At 40.4% G+C, this 19,385-nt stretch overlaps 1 protein-coding gene across 3 annotated transcripts in view; it reads left to right on the top strand.

The window, feature by feature from the left end:
* Positions 1–17,903, top strand: part of CCDC171 (coiled-coil domain containing 171) — a 293,932-nt gene extending 276,029 nt beyond the window's left edge. For all 3 annotated transcript variants that reach the window (XM_087869628.1, XM_045780223.2, XM_045780224.2), the window contains one exon: positions 15,459–17,903. In XM_087869628.1, the coding sequence (XP_087725754.1) occupies positions 15,459–15,671 (213 nt within the window). In that variant the 3' untranslated portion in view covers positions 15,672–17,903. The remainder of the gene's footprint in view (positions 1–15,458) is intronic.
* Positions 17,904–19,385: the final 1,482 nt, after the last annotated feature.

The following is a 19,385-nucleotide window of genomic DNA, read 5'->3' as shown; positions in this document are numbered from 1 at the left end:
CTCAGGGTCATGAGATCGAGCCCCGCAGTGAGCTCTGCGCTCAGTGAGCGGGGTGTCTGCTTCCCTCCCTCTGCCCCAATGCCCCCTTCTCTAAAATAAATAAATAACTCTTTAAAAAAATGGTTATAAAGGGCTGCATTTGGATGTCAATAATAAAGAGCCCTGTCAAAGAGTAACTTTGTCAGTGCCCTCTTCATCACAAAGCCTTACAAGTGCAGGTTTCCAAAGGCAGTACAGTTTATATCCCTTTTCCTTTTCTTTAGGTCACTTTTCCCCCCATAATTTTCAGATTTTCAGAGCTCCAATAAATGAAAATGGATTATGTGCTCAGGTCGGAACATACCGGGAGATGAGAGAAAATGTGTGAATTATTCAGATAAGTTTTCAAACTAAGTATAAAAATTTTGATTTCTTAGCCAAACATATTCAAGTACAATCTATTTCATCAGAAGGGCTAGCGTGACTAAAATTTACAGAAAACTTACTGTAGAATTCATCCACAAAGTGCATGTGTCTGAGCAAAATTCCATACTCTTGAATCTTGCCTCGACTTTTCTGCCCTCACTTGTCGAATGCTATTTTTCTACGCCACGCCATCTTTATAGAATACTGTTGTTAATGATATAGTGGGAAAACTAACTATAAATTGATTGCTAGTTGATATTAACCTTCGGTAATCTCAAAATCAAATCTTTCTCTCAGAAGTGATTTGAAACCGAACTTCAGTCATCTAGAAGCCTGCTTTTGAGCAGCTTAATGCGTCACTCTAATATTTCCTATATTCCTGTCCAACTCAGTGCATGGAATGACTGCCTTGTAGTCACACTACTTGTGAGCACACAGGCAAGGAGAAAAGTAGTTAAACATCTTGCTGTGTGTGAACACTTGGAGGCCAGGCAGACACCATGCACCTTGACCACCTATTATGAAGCTTTTTGCTGCCGTGTCAAGTGAAAGCGAGTTAATTGGGTGAGGCTGTGGAGCATGTTAGGGGCCTGGTAAAGGGTTGCTGTCTGACAGCTGAATGTCAGCAAAAGCCAGTCAAGTGTAGCTGAGAGACAGAGACCTGTCACAAAGTTCCCGCAGACCGGCGCCCAGTTAGGAAGCTGAAATATGGTTCCGTCTCACTTTCTCCCTCATTGAATCCAAGCACCTTAAAAGATTTTACACTGTATGTGTCAACCCTTGTTCGCTAAGCTGTTTTCCCCCTCACTGTCCTGCATTCAAATGATTGAACAAAAGATGCTAATGTTTAGCAAAGTGAATGTAAATTCCCTCTTTTCCCCTTTTCTGCCCAAGCAGATAGACACTCAACTCAAATGAAACTTTGAAGGTTTACATCAAACAATTAGATTGCCTCCAAATTTGGCCTATAGTGGAATCTTTTTCCCAAGACAGTATAAGAATTAAAAATTAAAAGCTGTAGGGTAAGAATGCATTTTTCTCTGATATACAAAACTGAGCTTTAAGGAAGCTAGGATTCCTGCCTGGGGGTCTGGAGAATGGGCAGTTGGCAAGATAACGTTCCTCTTGCCTTTTGTCACAGGCTTCTTCCCCTCTCTTTCAGGGTGCCCTAGCATAAAACGCCGTAATGACACTCACCAGAAGGTCAAGAAAGATAAGCCTAGACAGGAACAGTGAGGTACCTCCTGACACTTTCGATGCTCCAGAAAGGGGGCATTGAAGGAAGTCAGAATTAAAGAAAATGAAACTTTGTGAATTAAAAATATTTTCGGAAAGCGAGAGGGTCAATATCAAAACATGCCCTTCCTGTTGGCTTTCCTTGGAATACAGATTAGAGGAAGTCCATTCATTCGACAACAGGCCAGCGTCTGGGGCACCTGCGAGGTACCAGTCACCAGTGAAGCCACTGGTGATAGAGAAACAGCCAGAGTAGGCCGTGCGTGCCCTCGAGGAGCACTCAGTGAAAGCTGTCCGTTACAGCACCCTGCGATGGAAATGTAGCTGTTGAGCCCGCGCGGTGTGGCTAGTGTGACTGAGGAACTGAGCTTCCATTTTGGGTGGAATTTTACCTTGAATAAAATTGAATTAATTAAGACTGAAGTAACTCCGTGTGACCAGTGGCCAGTGTATTGAGCTGCAAACAGCAGACTGGGAGACTGTGTTGCCATGACACAGAGCAGGGCCTCCAACCCAAATGTGAGGTGACAGGTGGCAGGGAAGGTCTGCGGCCAAGGCGATCCCCAAGGTGAGCTGTGAAGAACGTAAATGCCTGATGGAGCAGGCTCCGTCTAGAGAAGGAGCCGCACGACAAGGAGACTCTTGGACCGGAGGAAGCAGGGTGCGCTTTAGGACAGCGTGCTGACTGGTACTGGGGAGCAAAGGTGTTTTATGCGAAATCACCCGAATGCCACAGTCACCTCCGAGTCCACGGTCAGGCCCATGATCCCAGAGGTCAGGGAACAGAAGGTCTCACAGGGCACATTACGATACTCAAATGCATGAGGTATCAGATCGATTTAAGACACACGGTGAGAAGCAGAAGCGTGGTAGGGAGCCAGCAGGGGAAGGACCATCCTCCCTGACTCCGTGGTCACTCAGTGATCTTACGACCTGTGTCTCTCGGCTGCATCAGCCTTCTCCACTCTCTGGGAGGTTGTGAGGACCAGGGCGGAGGTGTGACACGGGGGCTCGGGGGACAGAGGTGCTTGGGCCATGCACCCCCAATTCCCTTCCAGGAGAGATGCAGGACGAACACATCTGCCCCCTAGCCATAGCTTGCTACTTTGGCTGCTGGACAGCCCTGGGTTTTGTCTGTGGCTCTCGGGCCAATTTAGGAATGACATTAGCCTGGAGGTGGCATATCTCTATCTTATGATGCGGTCACTCCACCCCATTCTATAAGTAACCTGTCTTTTAGGGCACTAACTTACTACGTTCTCAACATGTGGATTCTGCCTGTGTCTCACAGGCTACTGGCTGACTCATCCTTTAGCCTTAACACTTCTTTTGAGTTTCATCTATCCACTTTTTTCTTCCTTTTTTCTTCAATAGCAAATTTGAATACTCTTAAATAATAAGCAAATAGACAATAAAGAAGAGATGAAGTAAGAAATAGAAGACCAAAGAGATAACTTGTATACAAATATTAAAAGTGCGTTTAAGTTAGAGAAAACAAAGAGACACTTTCTTAAATAACTCAAGAAAAAAATTTGGTAAGCAGCTTGGAAGCCTGTGTCAAAATCATCGTCTTGTGGACATCCTACCCTGAGCCCAAACTGCATTTCAAATGAGGCTAACCTTTTTTGAAAAATTGGTGTGCAGGCTGTGAGGAAGTTCATTTGAAGGAGCGTTTGGGCGACTGGTAAAGGATGAGTGGAGGTTTTGTGGGCAGGGGCCCAGAGGAGGAGATGGGAAGTGGAGACAACCGTCCAGTGCTTCTCCTCCATACAGGCCTAGGGACCAGCATCTGGACTCTTAGAAAGAGGCCCTCTACATGGAAACTGAAAGAAATGTTTTATGACAGACACGGTGAGACACTGGGTTCATCAGCGTTGTCACGGTCTTCAGGTGACAGAGGGGGAGGGGTGGGCATATGGCCAGTTCTGTGTAGAGACATCACGCATATGGACTGATACACTGGAGGGATTGCGGAGACCCAGCAACTCCTGACGGACTGTGCGGGACATTTGAGGTCTTGTGTGAGCAAGTCAGGGAAGAACCAGGGAAACGTAACTCATATCTGGAACCTCGTCTATATCCACGGAACAGTGAGGCTGGTAAACTCCAGTGTCCTGTACATCAAAACTTAAGCATTAAGCAGTTGTGTGGTTATATAGTATTTCAGCAAACTATTATTTAAGGAGAACTGGCTCCAGAGTCAGATTAGTTAAGGACAGTGGGAGCTCCCCTGAGGACAGACAGTTTTTGTGTGTGTAATTCACGGCTCTGTCCCGGGACCTAGAACGGTATCAGGCACCTTGTAGGCACTCGATAGATATTCATTGAAAGAATAATGAATAGCGCTGATTTAGGATACTAATGGTGGATGTGGGTTTAGATATGTTTTATGCATTATGCAAGCATGGGGAAAATCTGTCATATGGAATTGATAATGTAGGGAATGGATTCCTGAAATGTAATCTGTAGGTATATTATTTTGGAATTTTGTGGTTGCTGCATTATTCTCACGGTTCTATAGGATGTTCTCCCTAGAGATAACGGGTTTGGTTTGAGACTGCTGGAAATGGCCCGCTTCTATCAGAAATAACATTCCTGCCTCTCATGTAAAGGAAATGTCATTGCCAGCTAAGTGCTTTGTTTTTGAACATACTCCCCAGTGCTTGCTGTGATTTGAAGGCATTCCACAGCTGTGAACCCCAGATCACAAGATCTGCCTTACATCTGAAGTGCTTCTCTCTCACTGGGAAGTAGAGGGACCATGTTCTTTCAACTGAAGATCACCAGCCACTCCAGAAAGGCCCAGCCGTAGCACTGGTCTAAGGGAGTAAAGACTGTTCGCAGCATTCTGTGAAGAATTGCTAGAAATTTTAGGTGTGATGTAGTGGAATGAGGGAACATAACTTGAAACAACAGTGGAAGGGGGGGCATGGGAAACAATGAGTTTCAAATTTCAAAAGGTGAGTTTATTGCTAATTTTGTTGAGGTGTGTCATTGACAGATACGGTGTCGGTAAGATTTAGGAAAGCCATCTCTTTCAGACAACTTTAAATTGTAGACGAGTCTTCCCTTCTCTTTACCTGAGTGCATGGTCGTAATCCCCCCCGGGGAAAAACATACTGCTAAAAGGTCTACGTTTATGGTTTTCGGATTATTATTACATTTTTGACATTGAATCAAAAAGGTGTATAAGTTTAAAAGGAAATTCTTGAGTAATGAAAAAGTGGTCAGAACACTTCTGCCTAATGGTTCCCAGATAGAGTGTGACATGTGTACATTTTGACCACAGAAGTTGTAATTTGGCAGCTGGAAGTGCTATTTGGAATAAAATGAAGGCTCGCAAGTTGTAAGTAGCCACTGTACATAAGGAGTTGCTTTTGTGGGGTAGAGAGACAAGTCACTCCATATAATTATTTGTGTTTGCTCAGTGTGAGATTGTGGCTATGGTTTAGATATGAAAGATGGTAAAATAGGAAAGTGGCCTCAGCTAAATTAAGACCTTTTCAAAACTTGCAAAACACTTGGTTAAAGACCTACCCTCTGAGGCCTTTAACTAATTATGTTTTCATTTTGACTGCACATTTCAGAGTCATAACTGTACTAAAATATGGGTTTCAGTATACATAAAATTAGTCTTTTTTAATAAAGGGTTTTGGTTATAAAAGCAAGGCATGCTAATTGTAGATAATTTGGAAAATACAGAAGTTTCGGGAAAAAATGCCAACAATTCCAATAACTCAAGACAAGTTATCATATGTGATTATGTGTATCACCTTTTCACATATATGGTCTAGCTCGGGTTGGCAAAGTTTGAAGCCTGTTGGCCAAATCCACATGCAAGCTAGGAATGGTTTTTACATTTTTAAATGGTTGGAAAAAAGAAATGATGTGAAAATTATGTGAAATCCAAATTTCAGTGCTCATGAATAAAGTTTTATTGGAACACGGGATACTAATTCATTTGCATATCATCTGTGGCTGTTTTGGGTGACAATGGCAGGATTTAGTAGTTGCAACAGAAGACATACGGTCTGCAAAGCATAAATTATTATTTGACCCTTTACATAAAAAGTTTTCTGACCCCTGGTGAGACCTAAGCCTTTGTCCGTGTTATCTTTAAGTTCATAATCGTAAATTTTATAGCTGTATAATATTCCATCAAGTGGCTATAGCTTACTTAAAGATACTTCTGTTGTTGAATATGGGATTATTTCCAATTTTTGTCTGTTAATAGTGATATAAGGAACCTAGTCATAAATGGAATTATCCATTCAAGGAAGCTGCCAAATTATAGTCAAAGTATCAATTTATACAATCACTACCAATTTATAAATGCCTGTTTCATAATGCCTTCACTAACACTTAGTATCATAATTTCTTAAAATACAATTTTGATTGGCAACAAATAAATACCCTTTTACTTTCTATTTCTGATGACTATTTGAGGTTACCATTTTTTCCCATTTGTTAATCAGCTGTAGTTTGACTTTTGCGAAGTTTCATAGCCTTTGTTCATGGTTCAGATAGTTGTTTTTTTTTTTAAGATTTTATTTATTTGCTTGAGAGAGTGAGCGAGAGAGAGCAAGCAAGAGAGCGAGCAGGGACAGGGGCAGGGGGGAGGGGCAGAGGGAGAGGGAGAAGCAGGCTTCCCACTGAGCACGCAACCCCATGTGGGGCTTGATCCCAGGACTCTGGGACCATGACCTGAGCTGAAGGTGGAGACTTAACCCACTGAGCCACCCAGGCACCCCAGTTCAAATAGTTTTAAAGATAAAAACCATGGAAAGAAAAATTTGAACTTTCAAAGCTTTTTTTCCCCTCGTCCACACTCCGAAGGTAATGAACACTTTCTTGTGACTCCTTTTTCAGAAAGAAAAGTAGGTATATGTATGCCTGTGTGTGTCTTCTATTTATTTTTAAAATACAAGTGGGTTCTCTCTAGACACACGCACATAATTTCAAACCTTCTTTTTTCACTTAGACATATTTATATATTTGTATTTACATTGTGAACCTTAATTGTTTTTTGATGGTTGTATTCTGTTTGTGTCATACTTCCCTTGAGTAGCACTCTGGTGCATGGATCCTTTGGTTTTACTTAAAAACTGTTTTTCTGTAAAAAAAAAAAATAAAAATGCTTCAATGAACACATCTGTCTGCTTACCTTGGTGAACTCTTGTGAGTGTGGCCAGAGAGGAAATGCCTAGCAATGGAATTGCTGGATCAATGGTCAGGAAGAATTCTGTCTTCCAGAAAGGTTGCACCAGCATCCCTGCCTGCATGGTCTGAGCTTGTCTCTCAGCAGTGGGCATCATCAGACATCTAATTTTTTGCCTATCTTATAGGTGCAAGGTCAGCTTCATTGGCATGTTTTCTGTTGCATCTCTCTCTCTCTCTTTTTGTTGAAGATTTTATTTATTTATTTATTTATTTGAGAGAGAGAGAGAGAGAGAGCGCATGCGCAAGAGCCCGCAGCAGCTGGGGGAAGGGGTAGAGAGAGAGAAGAGAATCTCAAGCGGATTGGAGCTCGATCTCAGGACCCTGAGATCATGACCTGAGCCAAAATCAAGAGTCGGACGCTTAACCAACTGAGCCACCCAGGTGCCCCTTGTGTTGCATTTTTTAAATTATGAATGAGGTTTAGCACTTTTTCATATTTATTGGTTATTGTATTCCTCCCTTTCCAACCAAAAGGCCAATTTGTATCTGAGGCAGAGACTGCCAGTGGTTTCCTGATACTGTTTTCTCTTTGTTTCTTAGTAATAAAACCTCTGAATATTACCTGAGCCACTCGGGGGGTGGGGGGGGAGTTACATTTCTGACATCCCTGAAGTTTAATTAGACATGTAACCCAAGTTCTGACCAATGGGATGTAAGCAAAAGTGTTGTGATTTTAGGAAGTGTCTTTAAATGTAAATGGTGCCTCCTTGTCTTTGTCCTCCTCTCTTCTGGCTAGAGTGCAGACATATGGCTGGAACTTAAGCAATTATTTTGGGCCCTGAGGTGGAAGGCACATACCAAGGCCACAGAGCCCAAGACAGAGGCAGTTTGGGTTCTGTTTTTGTTTTTGTTTTTTTGTTTGGATTCCTGATAACTTCAAACAGTCATATCAGAGAGAAATAAACAATCTTATTTAAGCCACTGACATTTTGAGTTTTCTGTTACAACTAAACCCAATCTTAATACTAGACTATCCTTAGTCTGCTTTCTAATTAGGTTCTCTTTTTTCTTCAGTTGCATGAATCTGTTGACAATTAAGAAAGTCACTCTAGGGATGCCTGGGTGGCTCAGTCGGTTAAGCGTCTGCCTTTGGCTCAGGTCATGGTCCAGAGTCATGGGATCAAGTCCTGCATCGGGCTCCCTGCGCAGTGGGGAGTCTGCTTCTCCCTCTGCCTCTGCTGCTCCCCCTGCTTGTGCTCTCTCTCTGTCAAATAAATAAGATCTTAAAAAAGAAAAAAAAAGTAAGTCACTCTTATGGCCATTGTGTGTGTTGCACCACTTTTATCAGCTCGTCGTTTCAGTTTTTCGATGCCATGTTTTCTAAATGGTATGCCCAAGTTTTTATTTATTCGGTTTTGTACCTTCGTATATACTTGGGTGTATGGAAATATTTACGTTTCAAATTCCCCCTGAATTTTTTGCAACTACATTTTTCTAAGACACAGAAGAAGAATGGCCACCTTTGCGTTTTCTGACCATTCCTGGCATTCTTACCATCAGGTGTATCAGAATTACCAGGGCGGGAGCAGGCTGAGAGCACAGGGTTGGGAAAGAAAGTAGGAAAAGAAAGAACAAAGCTACCCGGGAAAATTCTTTGACTCTTTTTCCAACCTCAGTCATGTCAGGAAATCTAAACACCCAAGAGAAGAAAATGGGAATTGTTATCTTGTCAGGCACCAGACATCTTTAAAGTAATTTAAAATTAAAGTTTAAATGTTCGAGTATAATTTAAACTTCAGTGCTGAATTTTATCTCTGAATATAACAACATATGAGCTCCTTTGGTGAAAGGCTAGAACTTTTATTTTATGTCAATGCTATAAGATCTATTTATTTACTCCAGTACCATGGCTATTCAAATGTGGCACTATAATAAAATATGTTATCAAAAAATATAAACATTTATTTTTAGCCTCTAGTACAATCTATGTACTTTTATTTCCCAGCTTCACAGAGATTTGTTGAGCCTCTGCTATGTTTATGAAACTGTTCTGGATATAAAATAAGCCCGAGGCTGTCTTCTTTGGGCAGCATGGTAAGGTCGTGGTCGAGCATTAGGGGAGAAGAATCAGATGGATCAAGAGTCACATCTTTTTCTACCACGTTCCAAGCTGTGCACCATGGAGCAATTTATTCTACTCGCTGAGCCCCAGTTCTTCAACTGTAAAATGAGGGTAGCGTAGTACTTTCTCATTGAGTCGTTGTGAGAAGCGAGATAGTGCCTATAAAGCTAAACCTAGCACAGGGCCTGATGCCCCATGCCTGTTAGCTATGGTTATAACTTGGGAATTTATTATCATCTGAGAAGCGTAGAAGGAGAGGAGGAGAAGGGGAGCTGCTGAAAGCTCTGCTTTTGTGTCTGTTATCTCATTTAATCCTTATAACAACCCTAGGAGGGATTATTATTCCTGCTTCAAGGTAAGGATGCAGACTGACACAGGCTCGGTAACTTGTCAAAGGTCACATGGTTAATACATATGGCAGGATCGAGTGTGGAACCCAAGGTTTCTCCAGCCTCAAAGTCCATATCCTTTCCAGTATACTGTGCTACTTTGAACTGGGGGCAAAATCTATGTGTACGCGAAATGACCAAAGAGCGATGGGAGACCAACCTGAGTGGTTTGTTCATCAGAAATCTTACTTAGCCCCAGATACTCTGCTAAGTGCTAGGAATACAAAGTCCTGGTTGCATTGCACCAGGAGCTCAGAGTTTTATAGGGGAGAGAGAAGTACATACAAATGAGTAAAAATATAAAAATAAACACTTAAGAGGGTATGTAAAAGTGTGACCGGGTGTCACAGCGCACTGTAGTTAGGGAAGGGCGAGTGGGGATCTGGGAAAGGCCTCCAAAAAGGGAAACGTTGAGCAGAGTCTGAAAGATGTGGGGAGCACTCACCCCACGAAGGACAGAAGGATACTCTGGCAGCGGACAGGTAGGAAGCAGGCAAGAGGCAGGGGGGCATCGTGTATAGGGGACACAAGTTCCATGTGATTGGATCGTGGACTACAGGGGAGGAAATGGTAGATGAGGCTGGACAAAAAAAGCCAAGAGCTGCACAGCCCCATAGCCAAGGATATGCTTAGAAGGAGGCACAAGGAATCAAGACTGCTAGGCTGATTACTCTGCCACATTAACTGAGTAGTCAAGGCTGAATTTGAACCAGATAGATTGACTTTAGAGATCTGGCTCTCGAACCATTGTTGAACGTCCACTTGAGGACAAAATTGTAACATGAATCAAGTCTGTTATTAATATCTTCTCTCTCTCTTTTCTATTTGTTTCTGTCTCGGTGGTTGCCCTTCCTTCGTAATCTCTAGGTTTAAGGCCTCTTAGGTTGTTCCCTATCTAGAGACTTCTTTACAATGCTCCACTGACTCACATATCCCATGTGTCTTGATGTCCATGAGCTAAAGAGCCAAACTGGTCTGCACTACGGTTTCACGACTTATGAGGAAAAGAGTGCATAAAATATTCCCACAGGTTTGGCATTGGTAACTCAAAATTCGGCTTCTAGCTATAAGGAATAAGTATTTAATGATGTGATAGTGGGTGTACGTATATGTTTATATATACACACACATATATGTATGGGCATGTATCCATACATAATGTATGAATGTGAATACACATAGCAAGGGAATATAATACACACAAATATTTTATCAAGTGCGTGTTATATGTATGTGTGCCTGTATGTATGTATCAGGTAGATATCGGACCACTCCATAAGAGAAAACTATAGATGTGATTATTGCCAACTCTGTGCAGACTGCAGCGTCCTAGGACGCCAGCATGGCAGAACTGGAAAATAGACAGAATTTGGTTAACTAACTGGAAGTCTTTGGAGGGAAGAAAACTGTGATACTGAGTCGGGAGACGCTGGTGGTAAGAACACGTTAGCAGTAAAGTAGCAATGGCGAGAGAGCCTTATTGTCAGGCCCTCTGGTGGGTACTTTGATTCCTTCATCAGTTTATGTGTCGCTGCACACCCTACTTAAAAACCCGTCAATAATTCACAGAGCTTAAAACATCGTCGTGGAGGTCAAAGTCATAAAAAAGGTACTATAGAATTTAATTGAATGAAGCCACATCATCTAAACTGTGGCTAATCTTATTATCTGTGCGATTAAAAAAAAAGGTTTTATTTGTTTGTGAGAGAGACAGCGCGGGCGAGAGAGCGGGCATGAGCAGGGGGAGGGGCAAAGGGAGAAGCAGGCCTCCCGCTGAACAAGGAGCCCAATGCGGGACTTGATCCCGGGACCCTGGGATCGTGACCTGAGCCGAAGGCAGCTGCTTAACCGACTCAGCCACCCAGGCTGTCCCTCTATGCAACTTTTTAAAGAACCATGTGCAATGTGCATTCCTCCTATCTATGTCTCCTCAAAATTTCAAGTACTGTATTTGGGAAACTGATTTCTGGGTTAACACCATCCACAAGAGTTGGGCATTAACATTATGTCATATGCCATCACGCGTGGGGTATGTGGGTCTACAGAACTTCAGAGCTGTAAAGGGTGTAGCTCCTTATTTTATAGTCCAGGCACATGATACGTGGAGGGACTAATTCCCATGCCGGAAACGGCCCAGCTAGACTGTAACAGAAGTGGGAGGGAAAACCGTAGTCTTTGGCTGTCCAGTCCAGGGCTCCTACTATGTGCCTGGCAGAATCTCCCTGCAGTAGCATCCGGCTTACTAAATCACATCAGCCCTCACTTTTCAGAGTACTAGATTCCAGAGGACTTAACTCGATCGTATATGCCACGTGGGAGGCAAACAGTTTGGTGTCATTGTTTCAGAAGCCTGGGTCTGCAAAATGGCTTTCATTTATAGACAACTTACTGAGTGATTATCGTATTATTAGACTAATGCTTTATTTACTTTGTTGGGAAAACACTCTTAGAAAACTAAGATATTAAAGCCTTGAAAAATAGCTATTAGACATGTCCAATTACTGTATTTCATAAAAATTTTTGAAATGCAGAAATGTAGTGAACACATCCTGTATTGTGAATATATATTTAGCTGGTGGACTGTAACAGTTCAAATAGAATCATTTACAGCTTATTGAGTAAATAAAAGTGCTTCCATAAAGATTCCATGACACCTAGCTTTTATTTCAGGTAACTAATCTCTTTTTGAAAAATTACTTAAATTTAGATTTACATGAGAGAGTACCAGAACACCTCAGCAGTTTAAAAAGTAATTCAAATGACCATGGACTTTACGGATTTAAAATGTAAGATCAGGCGGTGAATATTAATTTTTAATGGTCTCTGATAAAAAAGTTATTTAACTGTCTTTTACTCTCTGTGTTATATTATAAGTGTTATGATGTATTTCTGGATACTGTTTGTAACAAGAGAAAGTTCGTATTTCTTTTTTTTTTCACGGTGAAAGGTTTTGTTGTTTCTGTTTTTTTTTTTTTTTAAGATTTTATTTATTTATTTAACAGAGAGAGAGACAGCCAGCGAGAGGGGGAACACAAGCAGGGGGAGTGGGAGAGGAAGAAGCAGGCTCCCAGCAGAGGAGCCTGATGTGGGGCTCGATCCCGGAACGCCGGGATCACGCCCTGAGCCGAAGGCAGACGCTTAACGACTGAGCCACCCAGGCGCCCCTGTTTCTGTTTTTTTTAAACATATAATGTATTGTTTCAGGGGCGCAGGTCTGTGACTCATCAGTCTGATATAATACCCAGTGCTTATTACAACACATACCCTCCCCAGTGTCCATCGCCCCATCCCCCAAAGCCCCCTTGTTTTTTTTTTAATTTTATTTATTTATTTATTTTTAATTTTTTTTAAAGATTTTATTTATTTATTTGACAGAGATAGAGACAGCCAGCGAGAGAGGGAACACAAGCAGGGGGAGTGGGAGAGGAAGAAGCAGGCTCATAGCGGAGGAGCCTGATGTGGGGCTCGATCCCATAACGCCGGGATCATGCCCTGAGCCGAAGGCAGACGCTTAACTGCTGTGCCACCCAGGCGCCCCCCCCCTTGTTTTTTTTAACATCACATTCTCAAATCCAGATTTCACCAGAATTTTTGCTGGCTTGTTTACAAGCTATTAAGTGACTTAAAATCAGATTCCCTCCCCCATTTCATGAAAAAAACAACAACAACAACCCTATTTTCTAGCAGTGTATGGAGTGTAGCAAATTACCCTACTAGCAAAAAAAAGAGAAACATGTTTTCATTTACACAACAGCAAATCTGTTTACTTGGTGTAGGGCATACCTTTTGGGGGTGCAAATCTTAAAAAAAAATCTGTTTTCATAAAGGTCATTTTCCACGGTTAGGACATTAAAGGTCAGAAGGTAGCATGCAAAAAGTGAGTCTGATTTGAAATACTAGGGAAATACTCAACATCCCATTTCAAGATGATTTAGTTAAAAAAAAGTTATATTAGATGAAAAGATGCTTTTGGTCAAGCTGGTGGAAAATTGACATATTAAAAAGTTAAGATGAGAAAGGGCAAAAGAGGACCCCTTTGTAGAATGCCAAGATCTATCGAATATTAAGGAGAAAGGAGCAGTTAGAGGCCTTCCCTAAAGGACGGTCTTCCTCATGTGTAATGTGCTAGGCTGATGGAATCACGAGAACAAGAAAGGAAACTTCAAGAACAGAATATAGATTGACATAAATCATGTATACCTTTAATATTGCCAACAGGGGTGACTGGTCAGTGTGGCATGGTTCTGTGTCTCTAGTCGAAGGCATCAGAACAAAATACCCTCCGAGACTCCCTGACCTTCCTTGGTCCGATTTTGCACACTGCTCTCTTTTCATGTATAGTTTTCTTAGACCAGAACTTGAGATATAAAGATGTAACAACAAACTTTTGAAGCCTCGCCTGACAGTTTTCTTTTATCATAATAAAGAATACTCTGGCTATCCCTAAATTTTATTAAGAAGAAAATCAGGCCCCACCATCTCTGGCCTTTCTGGTACTCCCTCTGCCCTCAGGTCTGACCGAAGGAGAAGTTAGTAGAGAGCACTAGAGTCTTTATAGCAGCAAAATCAATCAGGTAATGATGCTGCCCGTTCAGACAAACAGAAAAAAAAAAATTAGAAAAGGTGACTCTAGGAGCCGTAGACGTGCAGGAATTTGCAGCTCCAGCCTCGGATGGAATGAGACCCGTCAGCAAGCTTATCAGCGTTGCTCATCAGGGTCCACACCTGGTCTCAGGATGTCTTTTCCTTCCATCGGGATAAACTAAACCCTCTCCTTCATAAAGTCATTCAAGTGGTCATTTTAGGTGGTTTTTTTTTTTAACAGTATGAAAAGGGATGATTTCCGTCAGCTGTAGGCTTGCAGTGGAGTATCAAGAAATCAAAAGAACAGAGATCAAAGAAAATTGCTGAACTAGGTGTTAGAGGCAGCCATCGATTTTTCTCCAGTTGTAGTTAAAAAAAAATCCTCAAAAATGGTAACATATACAACAGTTGCATTGCTAATAGTGTCCTAAAGCCAGTGACGGCTTCCCTCTTATTTTCACATGTAGGAGTGGTTTTGTAGGATGTGACTTAATAAAGCAGATCTGTGTATAGTTCATGTGATTTTAGTGTCAAAACTGTACGAGAATCTACCAAAAAGGGTTTTTTTTTTTAATTCTGCAATGTAAAGTGTGGTTTTTAATGGAGACACTCATGACTAGACTTATTATCTCAAGAACATTTGTTTGCTGGGAATCTGGAAAATTCTGACATACAATTGATCAATAGTTACTTACTATCAATAAATGTCATAAAATAATGGTACCTATCTGCTTTACTGATAAGACTCATTCATGTTAAATATTTACTGATTATCAGTGTTACTGAAGCCTTCATCAAAATATTAGTTCTGTTTTCAAGCGCATCATGGATGTGTGGGTTTCTTTGATTTGACTTCTAGTAGTTTCTGGATACCAGCAATGTTTTAAAATACGGACAAATAGTTTTCATGTTGCCATCCCATGTTTTGACACACGATTTCCAAATACTTTTAATAGAGCAGTTTTTATTAAAACAGAGCAGTGGCATTATTATCAAAGGAAAAGGCAAAAAAATTCATTTCCTTGGCATTTTATATCTCATTGTACTATTTCCTAGAGGTCACTATAATTGACTTATTTTTCTTTGTGCTGTATTTGTCAATTAAATGAGTCAGGCTGATAGATTTTAAAAACATAAATACCCACAGTTCATTTTCTCAGCAGTCGGATCTTCCATATTATATAGCATATATTGTATGGCATAATGAAATAAACACTCTTAGCATTGGTTTCTGGAGATTGCCTATGGAAGCAGAGGCAAAAATGCCTGATTGCATTGACTCTTTGATGCAATAACTTTATAAAAGTTTTACACAATGTTTCAGTGTTTAGGCAAACTCCAGAAAAGTTCATGACATCGAACACAGAAGGGATTCAATCACGCTAGGAAAATAATTTAATATTTATATATTATCATACAGATTATGGCAAAATTAGAAATGGCATTTCCACCCCATCTTATATTACAATGATTTTGGCCCCCACTTCCCTGTTTCTGATTTTCGATTCTGTTTCAGAATTTTCGATTCTATGTTTATTTGTTTTTTCTTCTTTGTATTGTAGATAGAATCACGAGACCATTCAAATCTCTCCGTTGCTTCAAGAGCTGCTCTTCCTGCTGACACAGTTGGTGTGGGGGACTTTTTGCCATTGCAAGCTGAACTGGATACAACTTACACGTTCTTAAAGGAGACATTTATAAATCCTCTGACATCATCTCACTCCTCTTCAGCGACCATGTCTGCTAACGCCAAGCGACCAACTCAGATTGGATAATGACTTTATGAAATAAAAAAAAATGCAGGAGGAGTTAACAGGACAATTAAAATTGTTTTGAAGGGGGATTTTCTTATCCGTTGAATTTTGTTTCAGCACAAGTGGCAGTGGTTTCTAAAAATTGTGTGCAATCTTGATGTGTGCTGGTCCCTGTATCTCCTTGAATAATGAAATAGCCAACTTTTTTCCTTCTAAGTTTTATTTATTATCACAGTTGCTCATTTTTATGTAACATATTTTTAAATGTTAAAGAATGACACATTTTGGGTAATTTCCTTCAGACTTAAAAAAATCAATAAGCCATTTTAGTCTCTATCTATCAAAGTTGTTTCATACTTGTCTATTTTAAAGCAGGACCGCAATACTTTAATAGGATTGAAAGAGCTATTTGAAATGTATGCCAATGATTCCTGTCATTTCATGGCAGCCCTGCCATGGTTCACTGAGCCCCCTCTTCTCTCTTGTCAGCTCGGCTGAAGACAAGCATTTAGTTGCAAACTTTAAGCAGGTTGTGCAAAACAGAAATGATGTGACTGCCTCCCCTCCTGCACAATAATGTCACTCCTGGTCAATGTGAGAAGGTCAGGTTGCTCCTTGTAAAGCTACATGATACCACTTGCCCATTTGAACAAGTTAAGTTAACTGCTGAATCTGGTCCCTGCAGGCATTGAAAACTCATCCTTTTCTCAAGCCTGCATTTGATGAGAAAGTGGAGCAATCGTGCCGGGAGGATTTCTGTGGTATGGTGAGGCACTTTGTGAGGACGGTGCCCACACCAGGAGAGCAGGTAATACGAAAGAGTATGAGCTGAAAAACTTCAAGGTAATGGCTGTTTTGACCTTCAAAAGAGACTCCTTTTTTGTTTGGGTTGTTGGTAGGACCCAAGAGTGACGCCCATCTTTGATGCTGACAGAATTTAAAACAAGGCCATTGCCCTGCATTTTCTGCCTTGTAGCACACAAAAGTAAAATTGTATGTCAGGCCGAGATGTCGGGGAGCTGACAAGATGCCCCAGTGACATTTCAGCTAGAAAGAGCAAGTGTCTTGCAACCAAGTGGTCAAATATCAAATAATAGGTCAAGCAGGAAGGAGCTGAGTTCTAACCACAAAGAGGTTTCTGGTAACTTACTTGACAAGCTTTTGGGCGCTTTGTGGCTTGACAAAGTGATGTTCTGTTGGGTATCGCTAGACAGACTGTTCTTTATCGCCTCCAGAAGATCAGACATTGACATTGATTAAACTCTTGAACCCTTAAAGGTGAAAATTCTTGCAGTTTGCATCATGGCAAGTGAAGAACAAAGAAATATCTGTCGTATGTATTTGTTTTTATATTAATCGGTTAATTCCCCAGTGCTATTAACTTCTGATGTGAACGTACTTTTTGGCAGAGTTTTGATACAAAATCCGTATTTTATATTATTTTTCACGATGGAGTTTTTCATTATGGATACATTAGAAAATAACAGTATGTATTATGGAATCTCTCTTGTCTTATTTTTACAGTGACATTTGATCCAAATATAACCCAACTTCTGAGAATTCTTTCTATTGGCCTTGGTAAATAAAATTTGCGTACTAACTATTGATGTTATTAGCCAAATTAGCCAAGTGATTTATGCCATCAAAGGTGAAACTATTACTGTCCTACCGTGTAACACAATCCTATTTCTTACAGTACTGAGCCAGCATAATGAACTTTAGATAAATATTTAGGAAGCTGTTTTTGTGACGTAAAATTACATCTTTAACCAAATTTCTCTTAGTTCTTTCCCTGGAATTATTTTTATTAACCATGCCGGGTTTTGAATATTACAGAATATGCCCTGTGTAACATAACACGTGTGAAACTCGCAAATTTATTGTAACACAGAAAATGTTATTGATTGTTTTTGTATAGATCATAGAATAATTTCTGTGCATTTCAAAACACTTTCTTCTGTCATTCCATACAACGATTAAGACATTGTCTGTATAGAAATTGATATACAGCTTTCTAGTCTGTATGACATCACTTCCAGTTCTCACGCTATAGAAACACAGTGTTACCTTATATCACTTATATGTCTGTGGGGGGGGGGGTTTGTGTTGAATCTATTTCCAGATTTTGCTAATTTAAGAGGAACGAACACCTCTGTAAACTTAGCTTTGGACAGTCCTGGGTTTTTCTTGCCTTAATCTTACCATCTGTTAATGGGATCACACCAAAAATAAATGTATATGTCTCTCCATGTATGTGGGTATCTGATTTTACAGATACATTTTATACTGTAAATCTGAACCATAAATTCAAAAAGATTATTAAATCAAATCAAATCCTGTCCCATTTAGAACCAACTAGATGCTAAAGGCCAAAGAAACTAAAGGATGAGCCTCCTGAGGGATCATTAGTATTCACTACCAAATATAGTAATTTTTATACCATATGCTTTTTTTCCCAGAAGTCAGACCCAGCAGGAGGAGAAGATTTAATGACATATCCTATGGAGATCTGAGAAACTCTAGACTGCTTCGGAGCACGTTAGTGACCAATCGCGGCAGATTTGAGATCTGTGTTCTGTTGGCAAGGACAGTTGCTCGATCAGCTTCTTTACCTCCTTAAGAATGATATATAAAGTAGGCATTTCTCAGGAGAATGACTTCAAATATTTTTGTAAGGGAAAGGAATTTTTCTTTACACCTTAGTATGTGGATTTTCTTACTAGCCTTCTATGATCTAGAAAAATACCTCTATCTTCGTCACTATCAAAGGGATTCTTCAAGTTATTGTTCTGATATCTAAGTCACACCAACTCATTGAAGCTTTGCCTGAATTTTTAATATAAGCATCTTGGAATGATATAACACAAATGCTGAGGTGGAGGAGATTGTGGGAATCGCCAGTTCAATGATAATTTAAATAAAATGGTAACTTTCATTTACCAATGTCTGGCGTTTATCAGGCTTAGTAACACTATTTCACATTTATAATATATGCTATTTATCGAGGGCTTAATGAGATCATTACTATTTTCACGTTACTTTATCAATCACATCTGAGTTCATTCAGCAGATCATACTGAACAGTGGTAAATCGATCCTATTTTACTGTGCATTTTTTGTAAATAAGTTTTTGAATATAAAAGGTGGAAAGTGACCCAGTCAGTAGTAAGCCCAGAGCTGTAACTCCAAAGCCCTGTTATTTCCACTATGCCAGGCCTGCTCAAGAAATAATTAGCACTTTTTAAAGAAGAGAAAAATTTTAAAAATTATCCTTCCCAGTTAGGAAAAATTTTGAAAAGGGTGTTTTGGTTTGAAATCTATATTACTTATCCATTGATTAGACAAGACAAAACAAAACACAACACATTCATCCATATGACTAGTAATGGGAAGAATAGTGAAGTTTGTATCTAGCTGTCAAAGCAATGCCCTTCATTATGTTGCCTAGTGTCACTAGCTTGGGCTGAGAGACCTCTGAGATCCTCCCAGAGAGACCTTGGGTTGAAAGAAAATGATGATCAACCGGCCATTGATGGTCCGTGGAAATAATGACATAGGCTAAGTAAAGCTGATGATGAAAGCAATAACTTGTACAACTCCTAGAATGGAGGTGAGAATTCTAAAATATGTTTTTTGGACTGGTGTGGTAGACTGAACAATGATCCCAAAGACACCCATGTCTTATTCCCTGGAACCTGTGATGATTACCTTGTATGGCAAAAGGGACTTTGCGGA

Source organism: Ursus americanus, chromosome 18, assembly GCF_024610735.1.
Source record: "Ursus americanus isolate L20-20 chromosome 18, mUrsAme1.1.p, whole genome shotgun sequence".
Lineage (NCBI taxonomy): Eukaryota > Metazoa > Chordata > Mammalia > Carnivora > Ursidae > Ursus > Ursus americanus.
Note: the sequence above shows the minus strand (reverse complement) of the source record. Positions and strands in the feature narration are given on the sequence as shown.